General features: G+C 43.8%; 1 protein-coding gene across 5 annotated transcripts in view; it reads left to right on the top strand.

The window, feature by feature from the left end:
• The window catches only part of CADM1 (cell adhesion molecule 1), a 326,910-nt gene that overhangs the window by 279,103 nt on the left and 23,252 nt on the right, over positions 1-24,555 (top strand). For 3 of the 5 annotated variants that reach the window (XM_043579398.1, XM_043579400.1, XM_043579399.1), the window contains exons 6-7: positions 6,852-6,951; positions 10,667-10,839. In XM_043579398.1, coding sequence (XP_043435333.1) covers positions 6,852-6,951; positions 10,667-10,839 — 273 coding nt within the window. Of the gene's footprint in view, positions 1-6,851; positions 6,952-10,666; positions 10,840-15,438; positions 15,514-24,555 lie in introns of all 5 variants that reach the window. The other 2 variants (XM_043579395.1, XM_043579397.1) reach the window with 1 other exon arrangement.

Here is a 24,555-nt window from a genome sequence, read left to right as displayed (position 1 = left end):
AATAAATGTTTCTCTGGTATCGACAGTGCCCTGCAGTGAAGGAGGGAGAAAAACCTGGAAATAGGAAAATCTTTCCTGCTCGGAGTGGAGAATAAGACATAGTTTCCAAGAGCGGCTCCTGTATCAGTCCTCCCCCCCTCATTTCTGTTCCCAGATTGTATTCTTCACGGCCTAATAGCTGGCATTTCCCGATTGGGCCGGTTTCTCTCTGATCTCCAGTCTCCTCTTTTAACAGAATACCTTCTTCCTCCCACTCTCCCTTTCTTTTATTTTTTTTTTTTTAAAGCAGTGAATTGAGTTTCAGGGAAGTTATTCTGGTATTTATTATTCCTCACAGAGACCCCCCTGATTCAAACGAATGTTTAAGCTGTCATTTTTTGCATTGTCACAGAGCAGTGGCGGGGCCAAATTCCCGTTATTATTAACTCTGTAGCTTGTTCACGGAGCGTTCTGCGGCACCAGAGGGGGCAGGAGGCTGAGGGACCAACATTAAAAAAAAAGAGTAAATGTCAGGCCAAATGCATTATGAGCAAGACTTGGATGACATGATCCTTCAAGGAAGAAAGCCATCACCCCTACCTTCTTCTGCAGGCACGCTCGGTAGGCAGAGGCCTCTTACAAAGGACTGTCCTCCACCATCTCTCTGTCTGACCTGACGTATTTGGGGGAAGACGTGTCCCTGGGGCTTGTGGGCATCGAACACTTACACAGTGAAAGTAGTCATCTAATGTGTGCTCCTAATGGTTTTTAACTCAAGGTCAAATTTCGATTCTGGGGAAGGATAAATGGTTGTGGAGTTAAAACTCTGAAAATCTAAAGCCAGTGGTCAAACAGCATCCTTTATGATTTCCCTTAAGATACCAGCTTGAGCTATGCCAGAAATGCTAAATATATGTGTAGTGAAATGGAGGCAGCAAATCAGAACACCTGAGCTGAATCTCACATTTGGGGAGCTGGATTGACCTTCGAAAGCATAATACAATAATAATTTGTGCTGAGGGCTGTCGAAGTGATTAAACAAGACTGGGGTGGCTCTAATGCTTTGGGTAGCCTATGGGGTCAACCCTAAACTAGAGCCAAAGTCCCCATACTCCAAAGAAATGAAACTGAAACCACAACCATTCAGGAACCGCTAACTAGGCTTTCCCCAAATAAGGCAACTGCTTAAGCCACGAACAATCAAATAATGTCCTTTGCTTTGTTTCCCTGTCTTCTCTGTAAAAAACCTTCTCCCTAGGCTCTGTGGCTAGAGCATGTTTAGTTTGGTGTTGCCCTATTCGAATCAACGTATGCTCACATAAGCCCTCAAAAATTTTAATGGGCCCAGTTTATCTTGTAACAGGGTTAGCATGTATTCACAAATTGATTTTCTCTTTTTAGTGAGTAGCAGAGCTTGGACTAGGAGTTCATGCTGCGTGGTAGATTTCTCCACGTTCTTATTCTTCCATCAGCTTGGTAAACAAGTATCGAATGCCTACTGCTCTGGCAACGTACTAGGTACCAGGGATACAAAAGAGCGAACGAACACTTTTCTTCTTACGGAGCTGACCTTCTTTGGGAGAAAATCACGCTCCAAGACTTTTCTTGCTCAGGGTTCACTTCCCAAATTTTAAAGATTTCTCCAAGACGGGGAGGAGTACTGTGCGAGTGTGCAGCCCGCTTTGCAAGCTCTGGACACCACCTTCTGTCGCAAACGTCGCCGTATAAAATTTGATTCTGTTGGGTAAACAGTAATTTCGGTATCCACGGAACGACTTGCAAGTTGCAACGGGAAGGAACCGCATTCCTGCCGCGGTGGGGGGGGGGGGGGGGGGGGTGGGGCGCGTGCTCTCCGGTCCCGCCCCCCACCAGGTTTGACTCTGTCAGACCATGGCTCTGTCCTCCGCAGGTGCAGTTGCGGCGCCCCGATTCTATTACAGATGTAGCAGCGGGAGGTCCTTCACCTTTTGCAAACAGACCAAATAAATGGCAGTGAAAATTATTCATGAACGTATCATGACATTAGAAAGCAAACCTTTTGCAAGATGCGAGGTCCTCTGAAAGCTCGCTGTGACTGTTCCCTAACCAGGCCCGATCACCTCACGCTACCAGAAGCTGTCTTCCTTCAGGGCTAAGCCGCCCTCTTGCAGCCATCCAAGCAGCCCTACCGTGGGGGCCGAGTCTCGCCTTGAGCTCAAAAAACCCCTAATACTCACCAAATCTCAGGGTAATCTTTGCATCGCCGTGCTCCTCCAAACTGCGGTAATCCTCCATGATTGACAAAGACTCTTGGGTTGATGCTTCCCCAGCCGAACACGCAGGTGGTGACCCAAACTTCTGATACATCTGGGCCCTCACTGCCCTTGAGCTCTCCCTGCTAGGCCCTGGAACCATCCGCATTTGCTCCACAGGCATCCTCAGTCCCCCTCTGATGGATATTCAGAATATTGGACGAAAGCTAAGGAAGGGCCATGAGGGGCCTGTATCCTGAATGTAGTTGCAGGAGCAAATTTACACCCAAGCCCTGGGACCTGGTTGCAGTCAGAGCGCCCAAGGACATTGGATGCCCACATCACCTGAAGTAGAAATTCTTAGCGGGAGAGAGTGTCGGGAGCCCCGCGTGGTAATAAGTCTCATGCTGGGATATCAGGGGCGTCTTCCTCCCGCCTCAGCTCTACTCCTGACTGGTACATGGGAAGGATGACCTCCCAGGCAAAAGGAAACTGCAGAGTACCTTTTTTTTTTGTTAATTAATAAATTTCGAAACCCGATACATTGGTGTTGTGATATAGAGAGGAGACGAAGACTTTTCATTTACATAAGAAAGTGATATACAGGTTATAGAGTCTCGAGTTTCATCTTCTGGAAAGATCATAGAATGTGGTGCAAGGTCAGACTGGCATGAAATCAATTGTAATCTGCCAGCAAGCCGTTCTAACCTCTTTAAGAGTTTCCTTTTATATATTTTTTTCCCTTTATGGAGAGAGCAAAGCACATTTAAAGAAAGCCTCATCAAATTGGAATGTCTTTCTAATATTATTTTTTTAATTGGTTGCTACTGTAGTGTGACCTAAAGCCTCCTGGTATTTAACCCTCTGTGCAACTTTGACTAATGAACAAATCCTGCCTGCTGTAAGAGTCTTGCTAAATGTCTTTTATAGGGTTTTAAAAAATTACAGTGTATTATGAAAACCTCAGATCACTCGACCTAATTGATTGGCTGTTGGTGATGCCATCTCCATAACTCTAACGTTCCATAAGTGCACAGACCTAACTATTTTTCTTATTTTTATATAGCAGTTCCATTTTATAATGACATTAGGCCATTCTGCGCGATACATTTCTGGGTAGTTATTGCACTTGGGCAGAAAGTGTCGTCTGGCTGGTAGCCTTGTGCCTTAGAACACCAACCGAGGCGTAAAGTGATCACCCAGAAAACGTACTTGGCCTTACCTCATTACTTAAAAATAAATCTTGGAGTCTGGGTCTGTCTCAGAATAGGTTTGGTGGGTTATAACATTTGATTTATGAACATAATTAAAGTGTAAATGATGAGCTTTGGGCTAGTCAGTCAGCAATCTGGATTGTTCGGTATTTTGACATACTCACTTTATACTCTGGATCTTCCTGGGAAATTGTAGCATCCCTGAGTTCCAGAGGTACCAGTGGAATCCCAGGGTTTCCAGTCCAACTGTTGAGCACACCTGAGTTCCTCTTTCAGGGCAAAAGAAGGACACAGATCTTGGCTCACAGACTCTCTCTCTTTGGTACGTCGGCTGGGTGTGAAAGTAGTTCAGCTGCCCCACAGTCAGATAATATGCCTATAAATACTGCATGTGTCAACAGAGGACGACATTTTTTCTGTATAATACAAACAAGATAAATGTTTACCTTTTCAGCTAGCTGTTAAGGTAACTGTGGCAGCTGTCCCCATAAGTAGATGGTAGATGTTTCTCCAAAAAACCTGAGGAGTAAATTGGGAAAATCAGTTATCAAAGTTGAAGGTGTATTTTCTATGGTTTAGTATGTTATTTAAAAATATATATATATATAATATATATATGATATGTATATTATATATATAATATATATAACATGTATATTATATATATATAATATATATATAGCATGTATATTATATATATATATAATATATATATATAAGTTCCAGGTATCGCAAATCCTTAGCTTGTTCTTCCTAATTTCTGTGAGTAGTAGGCAACTGGGAAACAGCCATAATAACATAAAAAAGCATTTAACTAAAAGTCAGTGGTACTGAAAAGAGGCAAAACTGCATTAGATTTTCAACACTCCCTTTATTATTAATGGAAGTTGAGCACATAAGACCCTTGGCGCACTGTGCAGAAAAACATACCCTCTCTGTTTGCTTGTAAATTACACAAGGGGAAAAAAACAAAAAACAAAAAAACCTTCCACATAGGCCAGCAGGCATCCTGCTTCTTAATTAATGGGTGGGAGTCAGCAGCGCGTGGAAAATGTAGTCCTTCCATAGATCAGAGATTAACCTATAAGCAAATGCTACATGTCAGCCCAGATTTGGGGCTTTAAATTTTTTTTTTTTAATGTTTATTTATTTTTGAGACAGAGAGAGACAGAGCATGAACGGGGGAGGGTCACAGAGAGAGGAAGACACAGAATCTGAAACAGGCTCCAGGCCCTGAGCTGTCAGCTCAGAGCCCAACGCAGGCTCAAAGTCACCAACCGCGAGATCATGACCTGAGCCGAAGTCGGATGCTTAACCGACTGAGCCACCCAGGCGCCTCCAGATTTGGGGCTTTAAATTTAGTCTTGCCCAGAATGTTTCTTGGGGAAGAATGACAAGAGGTTTCCTAACCAGGAACCCCATTAAGTGGTGCTGTTTCTGAATGTGAAATATAAGGAAGCAGGTCTTCAGCTGTCTGTGTTTCCCCCTTTATTTATTTATTTGTTTGTTTGTTTGTTTGTTTATTTATTTTTGTATTTTGTGTTTTCGATAAACTTCACCAGCCAGCTCTGTGTTTATGTGTTATGCCACCAAAAATAATAGGCCCACATATGTCACCCAATTGTTGTATTTAGTGTAAGCTGTAGTCTGTAGAACGGTGCCCAGGAGCTCTTGCCTTTGCCCAGCAGCCAGTCCCCATTCAAGGTCATCCTGTTTATCCTGAGTATTTCTGCCTTTCTCGAGTGACTGCTTTCCCAACCCAGTTACCAGTACCCCAGAAACCTCCACACCATTTTGCTCCCAAACATTGCCTTTGCCAACAAGTCCAAGGATACAGCCGTGTTACTTGTGAGGGTCTGCTGGAGCTTTGAGGGCTGCTAACTTCTATTCTCCGGCAGGTGACTTAGCTTCCCAGAGAGCATTACCAGTTCACAGCGTGCAGGGCGCAGTGGTATACAAGAAGCCTCTCTTAAAAGGTTTGCAATGCCACATGGGTTCCAGAGACATAAGAGAAAGATCTGTGATGGGAACGAGACTGTACAAATGCGTCTGGAAAGCAACCACCCCAGAGAGGACTCCCTCATGCAGCTTTGTTAGCTGCATATGGGCCCAGATCAGTTGAGCCCTGCCATATTTCTGATTTCTCTCTCAGTCCATAGGATGAATGTTAATGAGCTAAGCACTGCTTGTAAAAGGCCAAGGAGCTGTTGTTTAGGTGGTATGATTGTCTGAGAAAGTAAAGTTATGGAAATTGTTTTGACCTTTCAGCCAAGTGATGTCTTGCCCTCTCACATTTATTACTCTTGGGTACATTTCCAAAAATAAACATTTACAAAGCCACAGAATTAAATGAGAAAACTGATTTAGGGATTAATAGCTTGTTAGTTCAGCACAGAAAAAAACAAACAAACAAAAAAAAAAAACAGCCTCCCGATTCCATTCAGGTTTTGTTGGTAAATATATCTGTGTAATATATCTAAGTTAATCCCAACCCCTTTTGGTTCCCTCCCTGTGCCCCACAGCTCCTGTCATTCATGGCTCCTACCCATACCCCTACAAGGTCCAAACACAGTTTTTCAGTAGCTAATCGATATAAGAATACTTGTGTCACTTACTGGAGTCCTTGACTGCCTTAGGATGCTGTACTTGGTTTTAATTTTGGATGGCCATTGGGAAATGTAGTTTTGAACCAGCAATCCCAACATTCGCAGGGCTGTCTCTCGTTAAGTCATCCGTAGGACCCTGGTCTAGCTACTTCATCCTCTGGGTACCAGTGTTCTCATCCCTAAAACTGGCTTATTCCACCACCAATGATGGTTCCCACCATAGTAGGCTCTCAGCACCTGTCAGTTTCCTTCCTTCTCACATGTATACCTTGAGACATCAAAGAGTTTCCCTGGGACCACCAGAACCTCCCAGTTCTTCATTCTTAAGGGCGTTGGAGTGGAATTCAGAAGTTTTGCCTTTCCCATTTGAAATCAAGAGCATAGAAGAGGCAAACTTATTAATATGCATTGTCACAACATATTGTCACATAGTAATATGTGATATATGATAAAATGTATCAATTCTGAGCACCACAAATATCTGTGGCTTCACCTCAGCATGAAGGCAAATGAGTTTCCTTTAGCTTGAGTGAGTTTGGAGATAAACTTCAATGTAACAAAATGTATTTCACAGGAAACGTTTGATGTGGCGCGGTTGGCTTATGAATCTCTTATCTACTCACGGTTCACTCCTTAGAGTTATTAGTCAATTTAATTTGAGCAAATGCCAGGATTACTAACTAATTAGGAGGATGTTAGTGAAGGCATGAGGATGGGGAGAGAGCGAGTGCTGGTGGTGTGGGGTTTGTGGCGGCTTGCAAGTCTGATTTTTTGCCTGATATCATTTGCTAAACATTATACTTTGTGTTGTTGTCACACAGATAAGCCTCAAGTGCATATTCAGATGACTTATCCTCTACAAGGCCTAACCCGGGAAGGGGATGCGCTCGAGTTAACATGTGAAGCCATCGGGAAGCCCCAGTAAGTTCTGAAGGCCAAGGTTGGCAAGAGGGTCATGAGCAGTAAATGTCACAACACGGAGATGTGCATTTGCAACTCACCAGCCTGTCACCTGTCTCTTGCTGTAAAGGATGGAAGTTTTTGTTTTGTTTTGTTTTGTTTTGTTTTATGAAATAAGGAATATTCAGTGAAAGGGGGAATAAATATCTGTGGTTGGTTCTTAATGGTCAGGATTGGGAGAAAAATGAAATGCCAGCTAAGATTGAAATCTCAGCTAATTCTATTTTATTATCATCAACACGATTGCCAGAACTATCTTCTCTCACAAGAAAATAATCCTAATAAATTTTTAGTATGCCCACAATCTAATGATATATCTGCTACCTTCTGTGTTAATGTCTAAGCTGCTGGAAAGACGGTTTTCAGACTTAAATTAAGCTGCTGTGATTAGGGCCAGCCGTTGGAAAATGAATTTGCCCTACCTTTAATTTTGCTTCTCCTTCTCTCAAATAAAAGTGACTCATGGGAATATTTTTGTTGGTAAGGAATTGTCCCAGAACTTTTCTCAAGGAACATATTACACACCATTGCCTAAAAGAAAGAATGTACTAACCCTCTTATTTGACTGAAATGTACAAGGAAGTTGCTTCCCTGCCAACTGCATGCAAGTGAATGAGAGGGACCACAGTAGCTCATCACACCCATGCAGTGGGGCCACTTTAGACCTCGTTCAGTTTCGTCCGGGGAGAGGAGAGACTCTCATCTTTCCAGGAGAGTGAAGATTGTTTTGAGCTGTTTCTTAGGGGAAAAAAACAATCCATGGAATCATGAGCTGGAACAAGTCAATGTTGGGATTAGGAGCCCTCAAACTCTGAGTGGTCCCCAACAGTAAACTCTGTTTTGAGCTCCCTCTGCCGTCCCTGTGCTAGGATTCTTTTCCCCCTCAGAGTTTTGCTAACCAACATCAAGATCGCAGTCCTCATGCTCTGAGCGTCTCACCACAGCTTCCCCCAGGATCTCTGGAAAGCACTGTCCCTGTGATGGCTAAGGAGTGATCCATGACAAGAGAACAGGGGAACCAGGGGGATGCTGGCTGCTGTCCGCCCTCTTCCCGCTTCAACCCTCCCTGTTTTGTGCTTCCCTCTCTCTGGACCAGAATCTACTTCTGTCTCCACTAACCCTTCGGGGTTTTAAAGATGACCTTTAGGAAATAGGAGGTGGTCCTGGCTCTGTTTCGCTTTTCCTCTGCCGTTTCAAAGTTACTTGCTCTGAAACACTTTAAGCTTTGGCAGAGTGGTCTTTGTCTCCTTTGAACTCTGCAGAAGATTCAGATTTTTCTTTTTGTAAACTGGATTATGCCTTAGTCCGTGGCCTGTCTTACCTCCAAAACAATCCGGTGGAGAAAAAGAGAATTCTCACAGGCCTCTTGCCACTGTATACAGCCACATTAACCACATTTACCGGAGATGGCTTTGCTAGCCTATATTTTGTTTCTGTATTTTTCCCCCCAGAAGAAGGTACTGCGTTCAATTGAATGTGCCATGGGGACAGTAAATTACATGTTTCCTTCAGGACATTTATGCCAGAGAGGGTATTTGTCTGTTCCTCTTCTCAAATCGCAACGAGTGTGTGGTCGTATGAGCCAGCACCCGTGACTCTGCTATCCCTTCCAGCATATTACCTATTTATTTTCTCAAGAAATTGCATACAATAAAAATGGTAATTTAACTTGCCATTAAATGTTGTGAATATTCTCAGCACTTACCCCCACTGATTGTTTCAGCTGTCAAGCAGCAGGGCATTAGATCTGATGGCCGGGCAGACCCATTTTCCATTGCCTGCAAGGGGGGGGACATATGCAGTGCTAATTTTTAAATAATTTACTGGGTTGTGATGACAAGCCCATGTGTAATTAAAGAAAAATTGTAACTTCACATCCCATTTGAAAATTGGAATGCTACTTGACAGGGCTAACTTGAGTGTTGGTTCATCATTAAGCTTGGGTCTTGTCATGTCACCGCTCGTGGAGGTAGCAGCAGGGACCGAAAGGAAGGTACCACTGTTCTCGTGTCTCCAGTGCCCTTCCTTTAAAATGAAAGTTTCAGGGGCGCCTGGGTGGCTTCGTCGGTTCAGCGTCTGACTTCAGCTGAGATCATGATCTCGAGGTCTGTGAGTTCAAGCCCTGCGTCAGGCTCTGTGCTGACAGCTCAGAGCCTGGAGCCTGCTTCTGATACTGTATCTCCCTCTTTCTCTGCCCCTCCCCTGCTTGCTCTCTCTCTCAAAAATAAACATTATTATTTTTTTAATTTAAAGAAAAACAAAATGAAAGTTTCAGGCACAGTCCTCCCTGTGGTCCCAATTTCACAGGAGGTTGAGGGAGCTGTCTTGAAGAATGGAGTTTTAGAGTCAGTGAGTTTGAAAGGTACTCTGTGTGTGCAGTTTTGGCTCTGGAGCATTTTGTGAAATTTGCTTTTCCCTGATGGACACAAATGGGATACTTTATTTACTTATTTTTTAATGTTTATTTCTTTGAGAGAGAGAGTGTGTGGGGAAGGTGCAGAGAAAGAAAGACAGAGGATCCAAAGCAGGCAACACACTGAGAGCACAGAGCCCAATGCAGGGGCTCAAACTTATGAACCATGAGATCATGACCTGAACTGAGTCGGATGCTTAACCAACTGAGCCACCCAGGCCCCCCCAACATGGTACAACATGCCTCTGAAAAAGTGCCATAAGGAGCCCATGTGGAGATGTGCCCCTCAGTGACTGACCCGGAAGCCTCACCCTTGAGCCACAGGGCCTGCCGGTGCACCCAGAGGGGGGAGGGTAACAGTGTGTGGGGCTTGGAGAGCCCGCAAAGCAAGGCATTTTGCCAAGGAACACACAGAAAAGGTGGACTGGGTTGAAGGAGGCAGGTTATGAGCAAGGGTAACGGAGAAAGGAAGTGATTGCATCTTCTAGAATGAATAGAGGTGGCTTTTCCAATGCAGAGGACAAAAGAAAGCAGTGTTCAGATGTAAAAAAAAAAAAAAAAAATCTATTTATTTTTGCAAAACTCCAAATCCATTTTTTTTAATTTTTTAATTTTTTTCAATATATGAAGTTTATTGTCAAATTGGTTTCCATACAACACCCAGTGCTCATCCCAAAAGGTGCCCTCCTCAATGCCCATCACCCACCCACCCCTCCCTCCCACCCCCCATCAACCCTCAGTTTGTTCTCCGTTTTTAAGAGTCTCTTATGCTTCCAAATCCATTTAAAGATCACAACTGGCTTCTAAGCAAGGGTCTTGGTATATTAGTAACCATCAGATTAATGGTTATATCACTAGCCAAGAATTTGATTTTTCCCCCTAATTAATGAGATGATTAACAACGGGTGAGCTCTGTCCTGTCTGAATTGGTGTGAAACCACACAGCAGGACATAAAAATAGGGCACATTGGTTTATTTGCTGATTTTTAAAGATGAACCGGAAATAATGAGGCTCCAGCTTGTGGTCCTATTGAAGGTTTTTCAACACCTGATAATGTTGACCAAAAAGTATATTCCACACAGATTTTGTTGAGGGGGAGGACTTCACAGCTGTAATTCTGTGAACTGAAAATATGTCCAGCAGGGCCCTCTCTAATCGTGTCACCCTGCATGTGACTCATTCAATGCGTGGGTGAGAAGCCGACGCAGACATCTTGGTGGGAGATGTTAAAGCCACCTGTCTTCTTCCTCTCTCCTCTGCAGGCCTGTGATGGTGACCTGGGTTAGAGTCGATGACGAAATGCCTCAACACGCCGTCCTGTCTGGGCCCAACCTGTTCATCAATAACCTAAACAAAACAGATAATGGTACATACCGCTGTGAAGCTTCCAACATAGTGGGGAAAGCTCACTCGGATTATATGCTGTATGTTTACGGTACGTGCAAAGATAAAACACTCCTTCTACCAGATTCATTCACATGTAGCCGCTGCTTGCAAATCACTCTCAGAGCTTTTGGTCAAGTTGAAACTGAAAGCCAGTGTGTTTTCTTCAAGAACTTAAAGAAGCCTGGCCTGAGGTGGACCCCAGTGTCTCCACCTGGGAGGGCAGTGACTTTTCTTCTCTCCCTCTAATCGCGGGGCTTTCCTGCTAGATCACAGTCCCTGGTCATGCTGAGTAGGAAAGCTGTGTCCTCAGGCACAAGCAATGGAGATGATGTTAGAAATAATGACTGCAAAATTCAGCCTTGCCAATTAATGGCTATTTAGCTCAGAAAGTTTATTCCCAGTGGTATTTCCCTGTGAAACCTCAGCTAGGCTTTCTCCTGCTTTGATGAACACAAGTATCCTGTTTTCAGCATGAAGCTATTACATTCCGGAAGATGTCACAAGCCAGTAAATACTTGGGAAAAAAATATATATATAAGGTCCTTGGTAGCTACATAAACCACCAATAGCTACTCCTTTAGATACGAATGCATTTTTTTTTTAATTTGTCTGTTTTCTGAATATCTTTTTACAGGATTATTAAAGCATATTATCATGAATTACGTTCTCTAACCCAGCAAATATTCATTGAACATCTATGTGTCAGACATTTTAAACTTTTTCACATTTATAGTTTATTGTCCATTTTGTGTACGTTGAATATTCTCAACTTAGTTGAGGAATGCACTGCATTCCTCTAGTCTTAAGATGGCAAATTGAGTTTCTTCTGGCCAGTTGAAGTCTCTTGGTTGGTTTTATGCCAGGAAGCATAGTCATGAACTGACATGACCCGGAGTGAGTGACCATAGGCATGAAATTTTCAGTATCTTATAAATCTATGGATATGTGTGTATGTTTCCTTCTCCATGTTAGCATGGTAAATAATCCAAGTGTAAGTATATGGGAATCTACACCTATACACACACAACTATACCCACAGAATATTTATACCTTTATGTCCTAGAACCTGGCCACCTTCCTTACGAAGAAAGTAGGAGTCACTCCTTTTGAAGGCATAGAAGCATGCTTTATAACACATTGACACGGATGTGGCAATTTAATCCTTAACCTGTACTTGAGGTTTTGTTTGTTTGTTTGTTTTTCTCTTTCAACATAATGCAGAATTACAGGATCACATCCACTCACCTTATTTGTAGACTTCTGAGATTTCTTTTCTTTTGGACACTATACCCATGTTGTCTGTGGTCTGCACGTGTAATGGCGTCAGTCCTGCCATCCAACCCCTTAATCCAGGGGTTAAGAGAGCCGAGGAGAGGGGATGGCTGTTCCTTTAGGTGCGAGGGGGTGCCACGTGCCCTATTCTCAGTTGATGTTCCACGGAGCCACCTTGGTCCTCAGACTGTTCAGAGTCTGTTTGTGCAAAAGGGGAGTGGGAGGCATATCCCTCTCTTCTGCTTCCACACCCCTTCTGCTCTCTCTGCATGAGGGTTTGAGCCTCCTGCAAGTCCCCTCCGATGCCACTCCCAGGTTTACAGTGAGCAAAACCAGTGGCAAATTTCCCACTGGTCTATGGTTTGCTTCCTGGACTCAGAAGTCTAAGTTATTTGGGAAAGCAATTCTGATTTAATGTACCTGCTGTTCCCACATCTCAAGATAAGGAACATTTTGTGGATTTCATGGACCGCAGATATAGTTGAATAATTTTGGATACCAGCTTCTGGCTGGCATTTGTCGAGCACCCACTTTGTCCCACTATTTCACGTGCATGACCACCTCTAATCTCCACAGTAACGTCAGGAGGTAACAAGATCCTCATCCTATTTTACAGATGGCAGATGAAGCTTAGAAAGATCGCCTAAGCTGCCCAAGTTCCCAGGGTTGCTAACTATGTTTCAGAGCCACGATACTTCGACTGCCAATTCTTCAGGGACATTTGTGTCTTTCTTCGTAGTTCCTCTTATTCTCACTGCTTCCCAGTAGAATGCTCCCCTCCAACATAAGACTGTTTTTGAGAATTTACTCTCTGGGCTAGAGTGCGTTACTGAAAGCCAGGAAACATAGCGACCTACCTGTTTAGGTGAGCACACACACACACACACACACACCTCCCCGGCACGTTATGCTACCTGCGTCCCTCAGTCTAAGCTAGTAGCACTGCTCGGCATGGTGGGCTAGACTACCAACCTGAGGTGTTGCTAGTCTATTAATAAAATGTTCTAGCAATTTGGGAAGATTGCGAGTAGCTCTTCTTTTCAAAGGTGATTTCTCGTACTACCAGGGTAATTTTCAAAGTACCTTATGAACTAAGCATTAACGTGCCTTTAAAATGTTTAATTCTCTGGAAGTAGCTTCTATACTTGGAGAATCTAGCTGGTTAGTGCCTGAGTCCCATTTGGTTTGGTTCTTTTAGCCTCGATGTGTCAAACACAGCTCATTAGCTCCAACTCGGTATTTTCTTAAATAGTGGCCTCTCGTTGCTCTTATTGCTAGAAACGATCTGAGCAATGAGGTTCTCGCTGTTAACGGGTCACTTGAGCCAGATGTGAAGGACAACAGTTACCCCAGTAGTGATGAAAATAATTGGAAGTGTGTGATTTTCACAAAATGAAAGGGACCCGTGACCTTTTTTCTGAAGTCTCTGCCCTTGTTAGTCTGGCCCACCCCTCGTTCGTAATCGTATTTTCAAAATCATATTTCAAAACCGGGCCTCCGGGTCCCCTTTGATTGCATTGTGGATATCACACGTTCTGTGCCAATACTTGGAAAGGTAGGTACAGAAATAGCATTAGAGTGTATCAGGGGAAGTCTCTCGGGTACAGATGTTCCTTTTCAGGTGATAAGTACCGTAATTGAACCAGAACAGAAGAAGCGCATTAGCTGCCCCCATGCTGGGCAGCAGGCACGTCCCTGGGTACAGTTGAGGTGGGTAGGAGAAGGCACAGGATGTCTTCAGAGCTCGGCTCGGGGGCCAGCGCACCTCGCTCATCTGTATCTGTCCCAGTGCCTACAGCAAGGGGTGGGTGCGTCCAAAAGATCTGCTAGGTCACAGAATGCTTCCTTACCTGGGGCCTCCATAAGAAAGTGTCCAAGGAGCAAGACGACATTCTGCCTGTTTGTCTACAAGGGTAGTTTGAAACCACTAATTTAATCATCAGCCTGCTTCTTGGAGGAGGATGAGATTTGGTATTATTTATTTTTTAATGAATTCCTTTTTGGACTCGTGGGTGAGGCTGCTTTTACACTGCCCGTGTCCCCACCTTCAATGAGCAAAGTCTCCCATAGAACAGAACACTTTGCTGCTGAGCCCTCCCTAACACATTCCTACATTGCGTGTGCGTGAGAGAAGTTGACGAGGAAAATTAAAACCCCAGATTATTGATCAGTAGTAGGAATCATTTTAAGCAGACCTTACAACCAGGCACCAAGATAGTGTTTTCACAAACTTTCAGGAAGTTGTAGCAAAGCCAATAAAGGTGCAGTATATAATTAAAGTTTTGATGTATTAATTAGACAATCTGAGAGCTCACTTGGAGATAAAAGGACACCAGATGTGTCAGGGAGAAAAAGTTGACGTGCTTTAGATAAAATTTAAAATCAAAAGCCTTCAAATCATCTTATGCGCTATTATAGCAGAATGATTGCTTAGTTCAAAGTCTTGCTGACAATTTAACACATTCAGTTTGATCATTTGTGCTTAGGATTTTCTTTTTTCTCTTTCATATTTGCCCTTCCCCTGTCCCCCAAATAATTTTTGAGCTGATACAAGAATATACAGTGTAGCAAACATCTGACGGAGGATTCCCTATGGGATTCCTGGCTTTGAGGGTCAAGCCTCGTTTATACCTCGTTCCCTTGTTTACAAGATGGAAGACGGTCTTTTGGTTTTATCGCCACCTTCCGCTTTAGGTCAGGCTTTCAACGGGAGCAAAGGCAACTAACGTATTAATATTTATAAGTTGTAAAATTTATTGACTTTTAAAAAATAAAATCTCGGTAAAATCTCACATGCCTGGAACTTGATATTTAGCGGTGACATTCTGTCTTCTTTGTATTTATTACAAGTGTGTAGAAGTAGTTTTCCTTCCTGCTGGGATGTGTTGATGGGGAATAATGAAGTTAGCCGTCATGGAGAGCAGGGGAGCGGGAACACGCTCATCCTTGGCCGACGGGAGCCCTTTAGAACGGCACCACCCCTCCTCCTTTCTCCCATCTGCGAAAGTATAACACGAAATGACAGTCGCTGTACCCTCTCGGGGGCGGGGCTGGCTTAACCTCACCTTTGAAATCAGACTGGGGTGGGGGTGTCCTGGTTTGATTTCTCCTCCCTTCTCTCCACATCTCCTCATCCCTGGTTCGCTTCATTAATGCAAATCTCTTTTCTTCTTGTCTCAGTTTTTCCATTTAAGGTTTTGGGTTAGGATCACAGGACACAACTCTTTGGGGGAAGGCGGGGAAGGGAGGCTTGTGGCTGCAGAGGGGGAAGTCATCAGACAAACATCTCCGTGTCCTCATGCCTTCGTTTTGTCATTACTGATCATTGTTGTGTTCAGCACTGTGGGTTTGATTTTCCTTTTTTTTTTTTATCCAGATCCCCCCACAACTATCCCTCCCACCACCACCACCACCACCACCACCACCACCACCATCCTTACCATCATCACAGGTACGGTACCTTCATTACCACTGAAAATGTCCTGAATGTATATTGTCTTTCTGGTATGTATGCAAAGAAGGCTGACAGTTCCCTTTGAATCCTTGGAATTTAACCGTTCCTTTATTTGGGGACTTCAGAGGCGTTAGATACTTTATTCTTACGTTGACTCCTAAGGACCTCAGAAAATCTTCAACATCCAGGCCTTCAACAGTAGATGAGATATTTTGCAGCTCGTGCCTAAGAGGATTCTCTTTTCCAGCATCCCCGTTCAAAGCAAAACGCTAGGGAACATAGCAGCCTGGCTATTAGAGAACATGCCGGTAGCTTAGGCGTAGCCACGGTTGATGAAATGGTAAGTATTCTGGCTTTGGATCTTCTCCTTGTCTTCATTCCATCGTTCGTTCGTACGAAAGAAAATACACACCCTTTAACATGCCCCTGCGGGCTGTGTTCCTAAATGCATCGCCCTCCTTCCTGCCCCAGAGAGTATCTGCTGACAGTGTTCCTACCTGTTTGTGTTGCCTGGGTCAAGAGGTCAGAGGGGAGTCACTGTCTTCTCCGTGCTGGACACCCACGTACCCCTTGCTGCCCTCCGTTAACTGTTGGAGGGGCGGAAGAGGCGGCCACAGCTGCTGTAACTCTGTGGCTTTATCTTGGTGGACTGTCTGAAACTCTCCAAAATGAGTTTCACTGTCTCCTGTGTCTGCCGACCACCAAGGGAGAGGGTATGCGATGCATCCCTTTCTGATACCCAGCGGCTCTCCTCCTGCTTGAGGGGGCTCGTCTGGGAGCCTTGATGCTTCTCCCACCTGCTAAGCTGGGAAAAGTCATGGCTGCATCACGTCTACTAGATGTGTAGGATTTCCTTAGGTAAGGACTCCCCGAACCACTGTTTACAGGTACCTCCTCCAGAACACGTAAAAGTAGTTATTCTGCGAGGAAAAAAAAAATAATAATAATAATAACCTCTTTAGAAGACCGCTTTCCCGCTTCATTCCATTATCCACAGACACTGCCAGGTCTCTGAGCCACGTGCCCCAGGATACAGGCGTATCACGGGACTTCTTCTAAACCACTGAATGTTGAAGTCATCGTTCTCTGTGTGTAGGCCCTCTTTACCACCCGAGATCGGGCAGCCATCCTTGACATTGACTTTCTGGAGATGTGTTTGGTTTTCGTGGGAGTCGGTGAGACAGGCGTGACAAAAATCCAGAGTGTTCCGTGGAAGAGGAGGTTCATGAAGTAGGACGATAGATCACCTGATCTCATTTTCTTCACTTTCTCTAACCTTCACAGTGGGATAAAGAGAAGAGAACCTTTAAAAAAAAAAAGCCACTAGCGAGGGTTTTTCTGAAGGTTAATTATGAAAACATCAGTGCCTGCACTTCACTTAAAATCTTCTGAAAATCCATCAATTGGTTTTTGTGTCTCACTCTAAACTCCGCTCCACCCAGGCTGCTTCCTAAATTCCCTTCAGTGTCTATTTGTTTCCCTTCTTCCACGTCCTTCTTTCTGCCGCTTGGTCCCATGGCGCATAGACTCCTCCCACTTTCTGTCTCATTCCTAAACACAGCAAAGCTGCTCCTGCCTAACTGGTTCCAGGTCAGCCAGGCTATCAACTTCCCAGGAGCTAGGTTTTTACCTTTCGTGATCTCTTGCCCCTTATCCAGGTTGTAAACTGAATTGGGCTGGAGCTCTTAACGGCAGGTTTCCTTGAAATTTCCCGTAAACGGCCCTTTGGATGTCCGTGTGAATTACACCTCCACCCACCACTGTCCTTTGCAAGTAGTCTGTTCATCTTTGCAGAAGGGGCCCAGGGATCAGTCAGCCCTTATTACCTCTCGTTGTTGTAGAAGGTTCCGTCTAGGTGGCTAGCCAGGTCTGTATTGCAAGGCAGTGGAGGTCTTACTCACTCTGTAGAAATACCCCATTTCTCCATTACATGGAACAATGCTTTTCATTTGTGGCTAGCCTCTCGCTAGCTTAGGCTGGTTTGGGTTTTTGTTTTGTTTTTGTTTTGTTTTTTAAGACCTTTCTTAGCACCCCTGAACTACTCCCCCCCCCCCCTCACAGCTTTAATTTTTCACCCCAGAGTAAAGCTAATCTTGTGTCCTTCAACAGCTGCAACTCTCTGTGATCACTGTTCCAACCACAGAGACTCTGGTTAAGAGGAAATTTTAAAAACAAACAATGCTGCATTTCTGTCCATATAGAAATTGCCTTTACATACGGGCTTGTCTTTGCTTCTGTCTCTCTCTGCTCCTGGCCTCGGGTCTCCCCGTGATGCATGATGATCTCGTAGATGTGCCTTAGCCTTTCAACGTTAGTGCTTGAACCCTCTCTGCACACAAAAGGCATCTGTGGTAATGAGCACCCAGATTCTTGCTGGCATACCCAAGAATAAAGTAAAATTGCCACTCATACAGCATTGTAGAATCCGTTGCCTTAACGGATGTGATCGTATGGGCTTCCTGCGTCTTAACAAGCAGTGTTACATATATTTATCTTGCCCAGAAAGTACACTTGTGGAATTTAACATTTGCTCCTTACTTCAAACAGACTGAAGGTTATGGAGCTGAATGATTGTGTGTCCCATTTTAAAGGTCCAGGCTATCCCTGAGATTAAGATTGGTTCCTAAAAAATCTTCCAGACTGGATCTTGACAAATGGATAGCTAAATTAATTTGCACTCTTCTCTCTTGCACTGTTTGCTGCATTACAGCCCCCATTAGCCTTAAAAGCTGCAACAGCTAAATCCAGTGACAGGAACGTACATAAAGCCTGAGCTTGAAAGAAAGAAAGAAAGAGAGAGAGAGAGAGAGAGAAAGAAAGAGAGAGAGAGAGAAAGAAAGAAAGAAAGAAAGAAAGAAAGAAAAAGAAAGAAAGAAAGAAAGAAAGAAAGAAAGAAAGAAAGAAAGAAAAAGAGGCAGCCCATAGCCATCCATTTCTTTCCTCCCACTCAGATGCAATAACTGAAACCCATTGCCCAGGTCAGAGTTTCATTACAAGAAAATGTACGAATGCAATAGAAAAATATTTTTCAACTCGAAGGGCATAGTTGATTTCTGATTTCTCTGAAAGGAAGTGTTCCTGTGTTACTTTGTACCTTCCATAAGCAGGATATCGAATTGCTCCCCTTGTCAGGGAGGCAGACTGCCACTGAGTCCCCCAGTCGCCCGACTCCCTCAAAAGCACATTAAAGCTTCATCCTGGGGACCCTTGAAAGCAAGAAATTGTGAGCCCAATCCGATGTGTTGGTGCCACCTAGAGTCCTAGACCCGGCGGGGTGGTGGAGGGGGAAGAGCTGGGCGTCTCTGTCCCGTGCATTCTGCGTGGAGTCGGTCTCCTGACCTTTGTGTGAAGGCTCACATCTAGCGGTAGCTTTCTCTCGGGAGGACTTTTTGAAGGCTCTAGAGTCCTGAAAGGAATATTTGATGTCAACTTGCCACATTGACCTTGTTGCAGCCTTACAACTATTAGGCCTTTAGTATCATTAGAATCCCTTTCTAAATAAAAAACCATTAGAGGGACCCAACTGAAATGGGAGCCATCCAGAGTCTCATTGTGGTTTGCCCTGAGTTTCTTCTCTGTCTCTTCCATCCCATGCACATTGGCATTCCGACCATATACTTCTGTTTCAACTATTGCTATTGGTAAGCCCCCACATCCTTTTTTTTTTCGTTTCCTTTTTTTTTTTAATATCATGCCAAGTTGTCCACGTAGTTTAATTCATGAAGATATATGCTGTAATATTGAAGAGCAAACTGCATAATCTAACTTGTCCCTGGAGTCCTCTGTTAAAATACAGAGACAGCCAGACCATTACCCAGGGTCAGAGTCCTTCATGCAGATTTCCCTCCTAAATTAAAATCAAAGAAAAACCTACCACCCTCCTGGGGGGCTGAGGGGGGGGGTGGTTTGTTTTATTTTATTTTGTTTTGAATTTTCTTTGAAGTTAGTTGACTTCGCGTATGAGATGTACATAGAATTACCTATTCCTGGGGTGACAGATTTTGCTCCTGTCCAACAGTTGGATCCAACTTTTCCCTATAGTCAACTTAGGAAAATATTTTGTGTTTCCCTCCCAAGATAATGTGGATGTTGTACTGTCTCTGCCCAGTTGCATCCGGAGTTAGTTGCTTAACGAGGAATGTACCTTAGACCGCACTCAGCACTGTTTTAAACACCCTTAGCAGCTTAAGTAGGAAATTCAGGCCCAGGGGGAGTTCAACATGCAGGTCATACTACACATGTGACTGTCATAAATTAAAATACTAAAATCACTTTAGAATAAGAGATGAATAGCTATAGGGCCAAATCCTGAAACACATTTAGAAATCCTTTCACGGGCATGAAATAGGTCATCTCTAAATGAGTATTTCTCTTTTTAAAAGTATATATCCAATGAAGTGTTTTGTGTTTCTTGGGAAAGAAAACAGCAAGGTTTTTCTTACGGGTGTCTAAGCACTCAAAACCCAGTATACCTTGGAGAAAGTGGGTCCCAACCCCAGGCTCACGTTATTTTGCCTTTCCTAGTCTAATGTCGTCAGCCATTGTGTGCGTAAAGTGTATCCAGTCACAATAAGGAGAGTGCAGCCATAGTTCACAGAGTATGCCAAGCGAGGGAAGTCCAACACCATAGCACATGTTTTCCACGTCTTACATACGAAGGAAAGAAGTACACCTGTGCTTAAGACAGAATTACGGTCGAGAGCCTTGCTTCATGTAACGCTGCTGTTCTCCAGGGTCTTGGTTTAATGATTCCTACTCTGTGCTAGGGGTATGTGGGTTATATATCTCACTCTGGGATATTTGCGTGGTGCGAGGGGTATATGCTTAGCTGCTTTTAGGCATTCATTCATCAAATACCAAGCCCCCGTAATGTGGACAGCTTCATGCTAGTGCCTGTGGAGACAGAAAATTCCTTGAACCCCTTAAAATATGGCACTGGGAATAGGTTGTACACACTAGAAGTCAATTACAGGAGGTACTGTGGAGTAAGGGCTGACTCGGTGGCATGGGCAGAGGAGCAAGGAGGGCATCACAGGACAATTAGTTCCGTCTGCCATCAGGGACTGGGTAGAATGTGGACAAGATAGGGTGGCATTTTAGAAATTAAGCACCAAGGCCCAACTTTACCTCAAGCATCTGTGTTCAGTGTGTGTGTGTGTACATTGTGTGTATTTATGTCCCAGGCATGTATCACACCACCATTGCTAGGAAATACACACTTTTCATTCTAGAATGTTTACTAACTTACCTTTTTTCTAGAGTTGGCATCTACTCCATTAAGACTGTTTGTCACTCCTCATTTATTGAATGCGTATTGAGTGTTACTGATAGGCCAGGATGCGTGGTAACAAGAATCTTTTTCTTTTTTTAATGCTTATTTATTTTTGAGAGAGAGAGAGACAGAGCAAGAGTGGGGGAGGGACAGAGAGAGGGGGGGAGACAGAATCCGAAGCAGGATCCAGGCCTGCTGTCAGCCCAGAGCCCAAAGCGGGGCTCGAACTCATGAGCCATGAGATCATGACCTGAGCCGAAGTCGGATGCGTAACCAACTCAGCCATCCAGGTGCCCAAATAAGAATCTTATTAGGTGCTACCAAATATGAAGGAGACATCTTTGTAATGAGCCATCTTGTCACGTTTTTGCCCAAAATTGCGTGGCCATTTTTTTTTCATACTGTCTCCAGTGTGTAGCTTTTTTTTTGCTGGCAAGTATAAGCCTGTATTACAAATAGCATCATAGCCAGCCAATTTTGTCTTTTAATTTTTTTAATGTTTATTTACTTTTGAGAGAGAGAGAGAGCCAGAGAAAGAGGGAGACACAGAATCAGAGCTGTCAGCAAAGAGCCCAACACGGGGCTTGAACCCATGAACTACGAGATTACGACCTGAGCCGAAGTTGAATGCTTAACCTGCTGAGCCACCCAGGCGCCCCAGCCAGCCAGTTTTTGACCCACACTGATTTAGGAGGGAATAAAACGAGTTAGAATACTCTACTGATGAAGGTCACCTGATTCTGCCTTTTAAAAAAAAAAAGGCCTGAGAGATAGGAACTGAGGGTTATTTTTCTAAAGCTTCTATCATCATTTCCATACTTTCATGTTCCTTGTTTAAAAATAATCCAAGAGATTATTTATCCACAGTGCAGAAAACTAGCCTCCAACACATGGGTTTCTCAGGCTTAGAAAGTGATGGTTGGATCCGTCTTGGTTGGAAAGGTAGGACTTAGAAGGAACCAGCCCTCCAGCACGTAAGCAGAGAAGACTAGAAGTGACTATTCCTAGAGCCCCTTCCCTCTGCACCATCACCTCCCTTGCAGTGCCCCTTCCGTCCCTCTCCTCACCTGTGCCTTCCCCCTCTCTGCCCCTCCTGCCCAGCCATCACCCACACCAGGGCAGAGGAGTTGTTTCCTTGTGAGAGGAAACCACTGTACAAGATCCTATGATTTTCAGAACATCTGGTTTGCAAATGAAAAGATCTCAGGGGAATAGCAGCAGTAGTGAACGATTCTGAACAAAACTTGAAATTGCTTAACAAAAAAACCAGTCCACTCCCCATCCAGCTGTTCTATGGAAGGAGTGGAGGGTGACTTTAAGAAGGAAGAGAGTTTTATCGTGACTCTCCTATCTGGACCTTTGTAGCTTCCAGTGTGTTCCTGTCCCCTTTCTCCCGGCCCTCAGAAATGGGAGTTTAATTAAAGCCTAACATAGTTGGAAAGAAAATTGACCAGGAATCCGGTAGAAAATAAATTTCGAAGTTTAATTTTCCAGCACGTATTTTTGCTTTCAATAGATTTCAAATAAGTCAGAAATAAATAAAGAATTTTTTAAAAAACCATATATTTAATATATATTGGCCAGCAGAACACAACTATGAAAATAAAATTGTCAGGGGAATTCTTTGCCTGCCCTAGTGTCTAGATTTAAAGCAGCCCCGTAACACAAACTGAAGGGGAATTCAATTAAGAAAACCCATTGGCTCCTTATTGACTTTAGTTAAGAAAATAAACTGGGGGAAAGTGTATTAAATATGTCTGGACTGCTTAGTATGCTTTCATTTAAGCTTATGACAATCAAAATGGGAAAATTTAAATTCTTTACAATTAAGCTCTGCTTTTGAGCAGATTGGGTTCTCTGGGTTATTACCCTGTGTATTTTTTAACGTATACCCGGCTCACACACACACCCCAAAATGCAGTCTTGCAGGGAATCTGTGCATTGTAACGCAGGAGGACTACAGAGCAATTGGAGAAGAGAAAGTATTTAAGGTTGTGAATTTAATTTTGTTCTAGGATTTTCATTTTCATTTATGGCACCCGTTGTGTTTGAGACCATGGACTAATTTATGGATTAGTTTTAAACCCCCAGTCTGTCACACTCAATGAACAATTCTAAGTTGGAGAGAATCCATATGAAAGGATTAGAATGTGCCACAGTGGAGCTTACACATGACTGTTTCAACTAAATATTGCCCAGCTGCCTCTCATGCAGCAATTTTTTTTTTCTACTTGGTTAAATGGCTACTGTCTCTAATCTCACACATTGTCAGAGCCTTTCCATTTTGTAAGTATCTTACACTGCCACATGAAATATAGGTGATGTTTAATTTATTCAAGATAAGGTGCCATAAACTGTGTGTATGGCTGGGGGACCGAGAAGTCAATATTTAGTGAAATGCGCATCTTTCAAATAGCACAGGGCCTGCCCTTGGCCACCTTGTTTGATTATACTCATAAAGCAGCTAGAGAATGACTCTTAAGGCCGTACACACTTAGTGGGTTTGCAAAACCACGGGATTTGTCGTTGTTGTTGTTGACCATTTAAAATAAGCGTCCAACACATTTGCCCTTCTTGTAATTAAAATTAACATAGGGCCAGAAGCTCAGCAAGGCCTTTTCAGGTTCATAGCCCTATGCCACCGAGAGCCCAACTCAACTCTTTGTGACCTCTTTTTCCCCGGGGCCTAGCTCAGAGATTAGTTTCTTAAAGGCAAAATGAAGTTTAAAGAAGTCTTCGTTGGGACAATTAGGAGCTGTCATTTTTCAAGTGAAGCGCAGCATTGCTGACATGCTTTGGAAGGTTACCGCTCGCATTTTGCCCATACCCTCAGAATGCTGTCCGACGACAGAGTGACCCCACAAGCCGATTCACAGGGGCGGGCCCACACGTCTCAGCAGCCTTCTGATGGAGACGCCCCTAATAAATCCTACCTCACGGAGCCACACTTGCTTCAGAGCCAGGGTGTCTGTGGTTTCTGCACGAAGTCATAATGCAATTATGAAGGAGAATTAGATTCTGTGACAGTGCTCTCCTGCAGGGAGCACAAAGTCACTTCTGAAGAAGGGTTTGTTTTTTTTTTTTTGCTTTTTTTTTTTTTCCTTCTTTACTCGAAACCGCCTCTGTTCACACAGCGCACCAGGTGCTCTCAGAGAATTAGAATCAGCGTGCCCCCTGACACACCCTCAAACCTTGCTCGAACTCTGTGGCCAGCCTGTGTGTCTGCTCTATTCTCCTGCTCCGTTGCTGACCATGACTTTGCCATTTCCAGCCGCAGTGACTGTGTGGTTTGACGTGAACGTGTGTTTGCTTTGAACTGTCCTCGAAGGTGTTCCTTCCCCCTCCCGGCATTCCTTTTTCCTCCCCGTTTGGGTGCAATTGATGGATTTCCCATCCCCAGAATGGGAAAGCAAGCTGCACTGTGGACTTTTCTCCTTTATTTTCTAGTACCCACAGAGAAGCCTACGCCCAGGTTCACTCAGATTAATTTCGTGATAAAGCGGACAGTGTTGGGATGTAGGAAACAGTAAATCGAGGAGTCACTGGTTAATGCTGAGATACGATTTTTAGGGCTCTAACCTTTAGGATTTACTCCACCTCCTTTCTTTCAGTCTATGCTAATTGTTCACCTGCTAAAAGATAAAGCGTATGAGAAAATGCTGCTATAAAAATAAGCCAAAGTGTTTATTGTTTTGTTTTGTTTTTTTAATTTTGAAAAGGAGCCAATGCCTGCCCATAAAATGTATTAACCTGCATATAAATGTTTC

Source organism: Prionailurus bengalensis, chromosome D1 (genome assembly GCF_016509475.1).
Source record: "Prionailurus bengalensis isolate Pbe53 chromosome D1, Fcat_Pben_1.1_paternal_pri, whole genome shotgun sequence".
NCBI classification, from domain to species: domain Eukaryota; kingdom Metazoa; phylum Chordata; class Mammalia; order Carnivora; family Felidae; genus Prionailurus; species Prionailurus bengalensis.
Note: the sequence above shows the minus strand (reverse complement) of the source record. Positions and strands in the feature narration are given on the sequence as shown.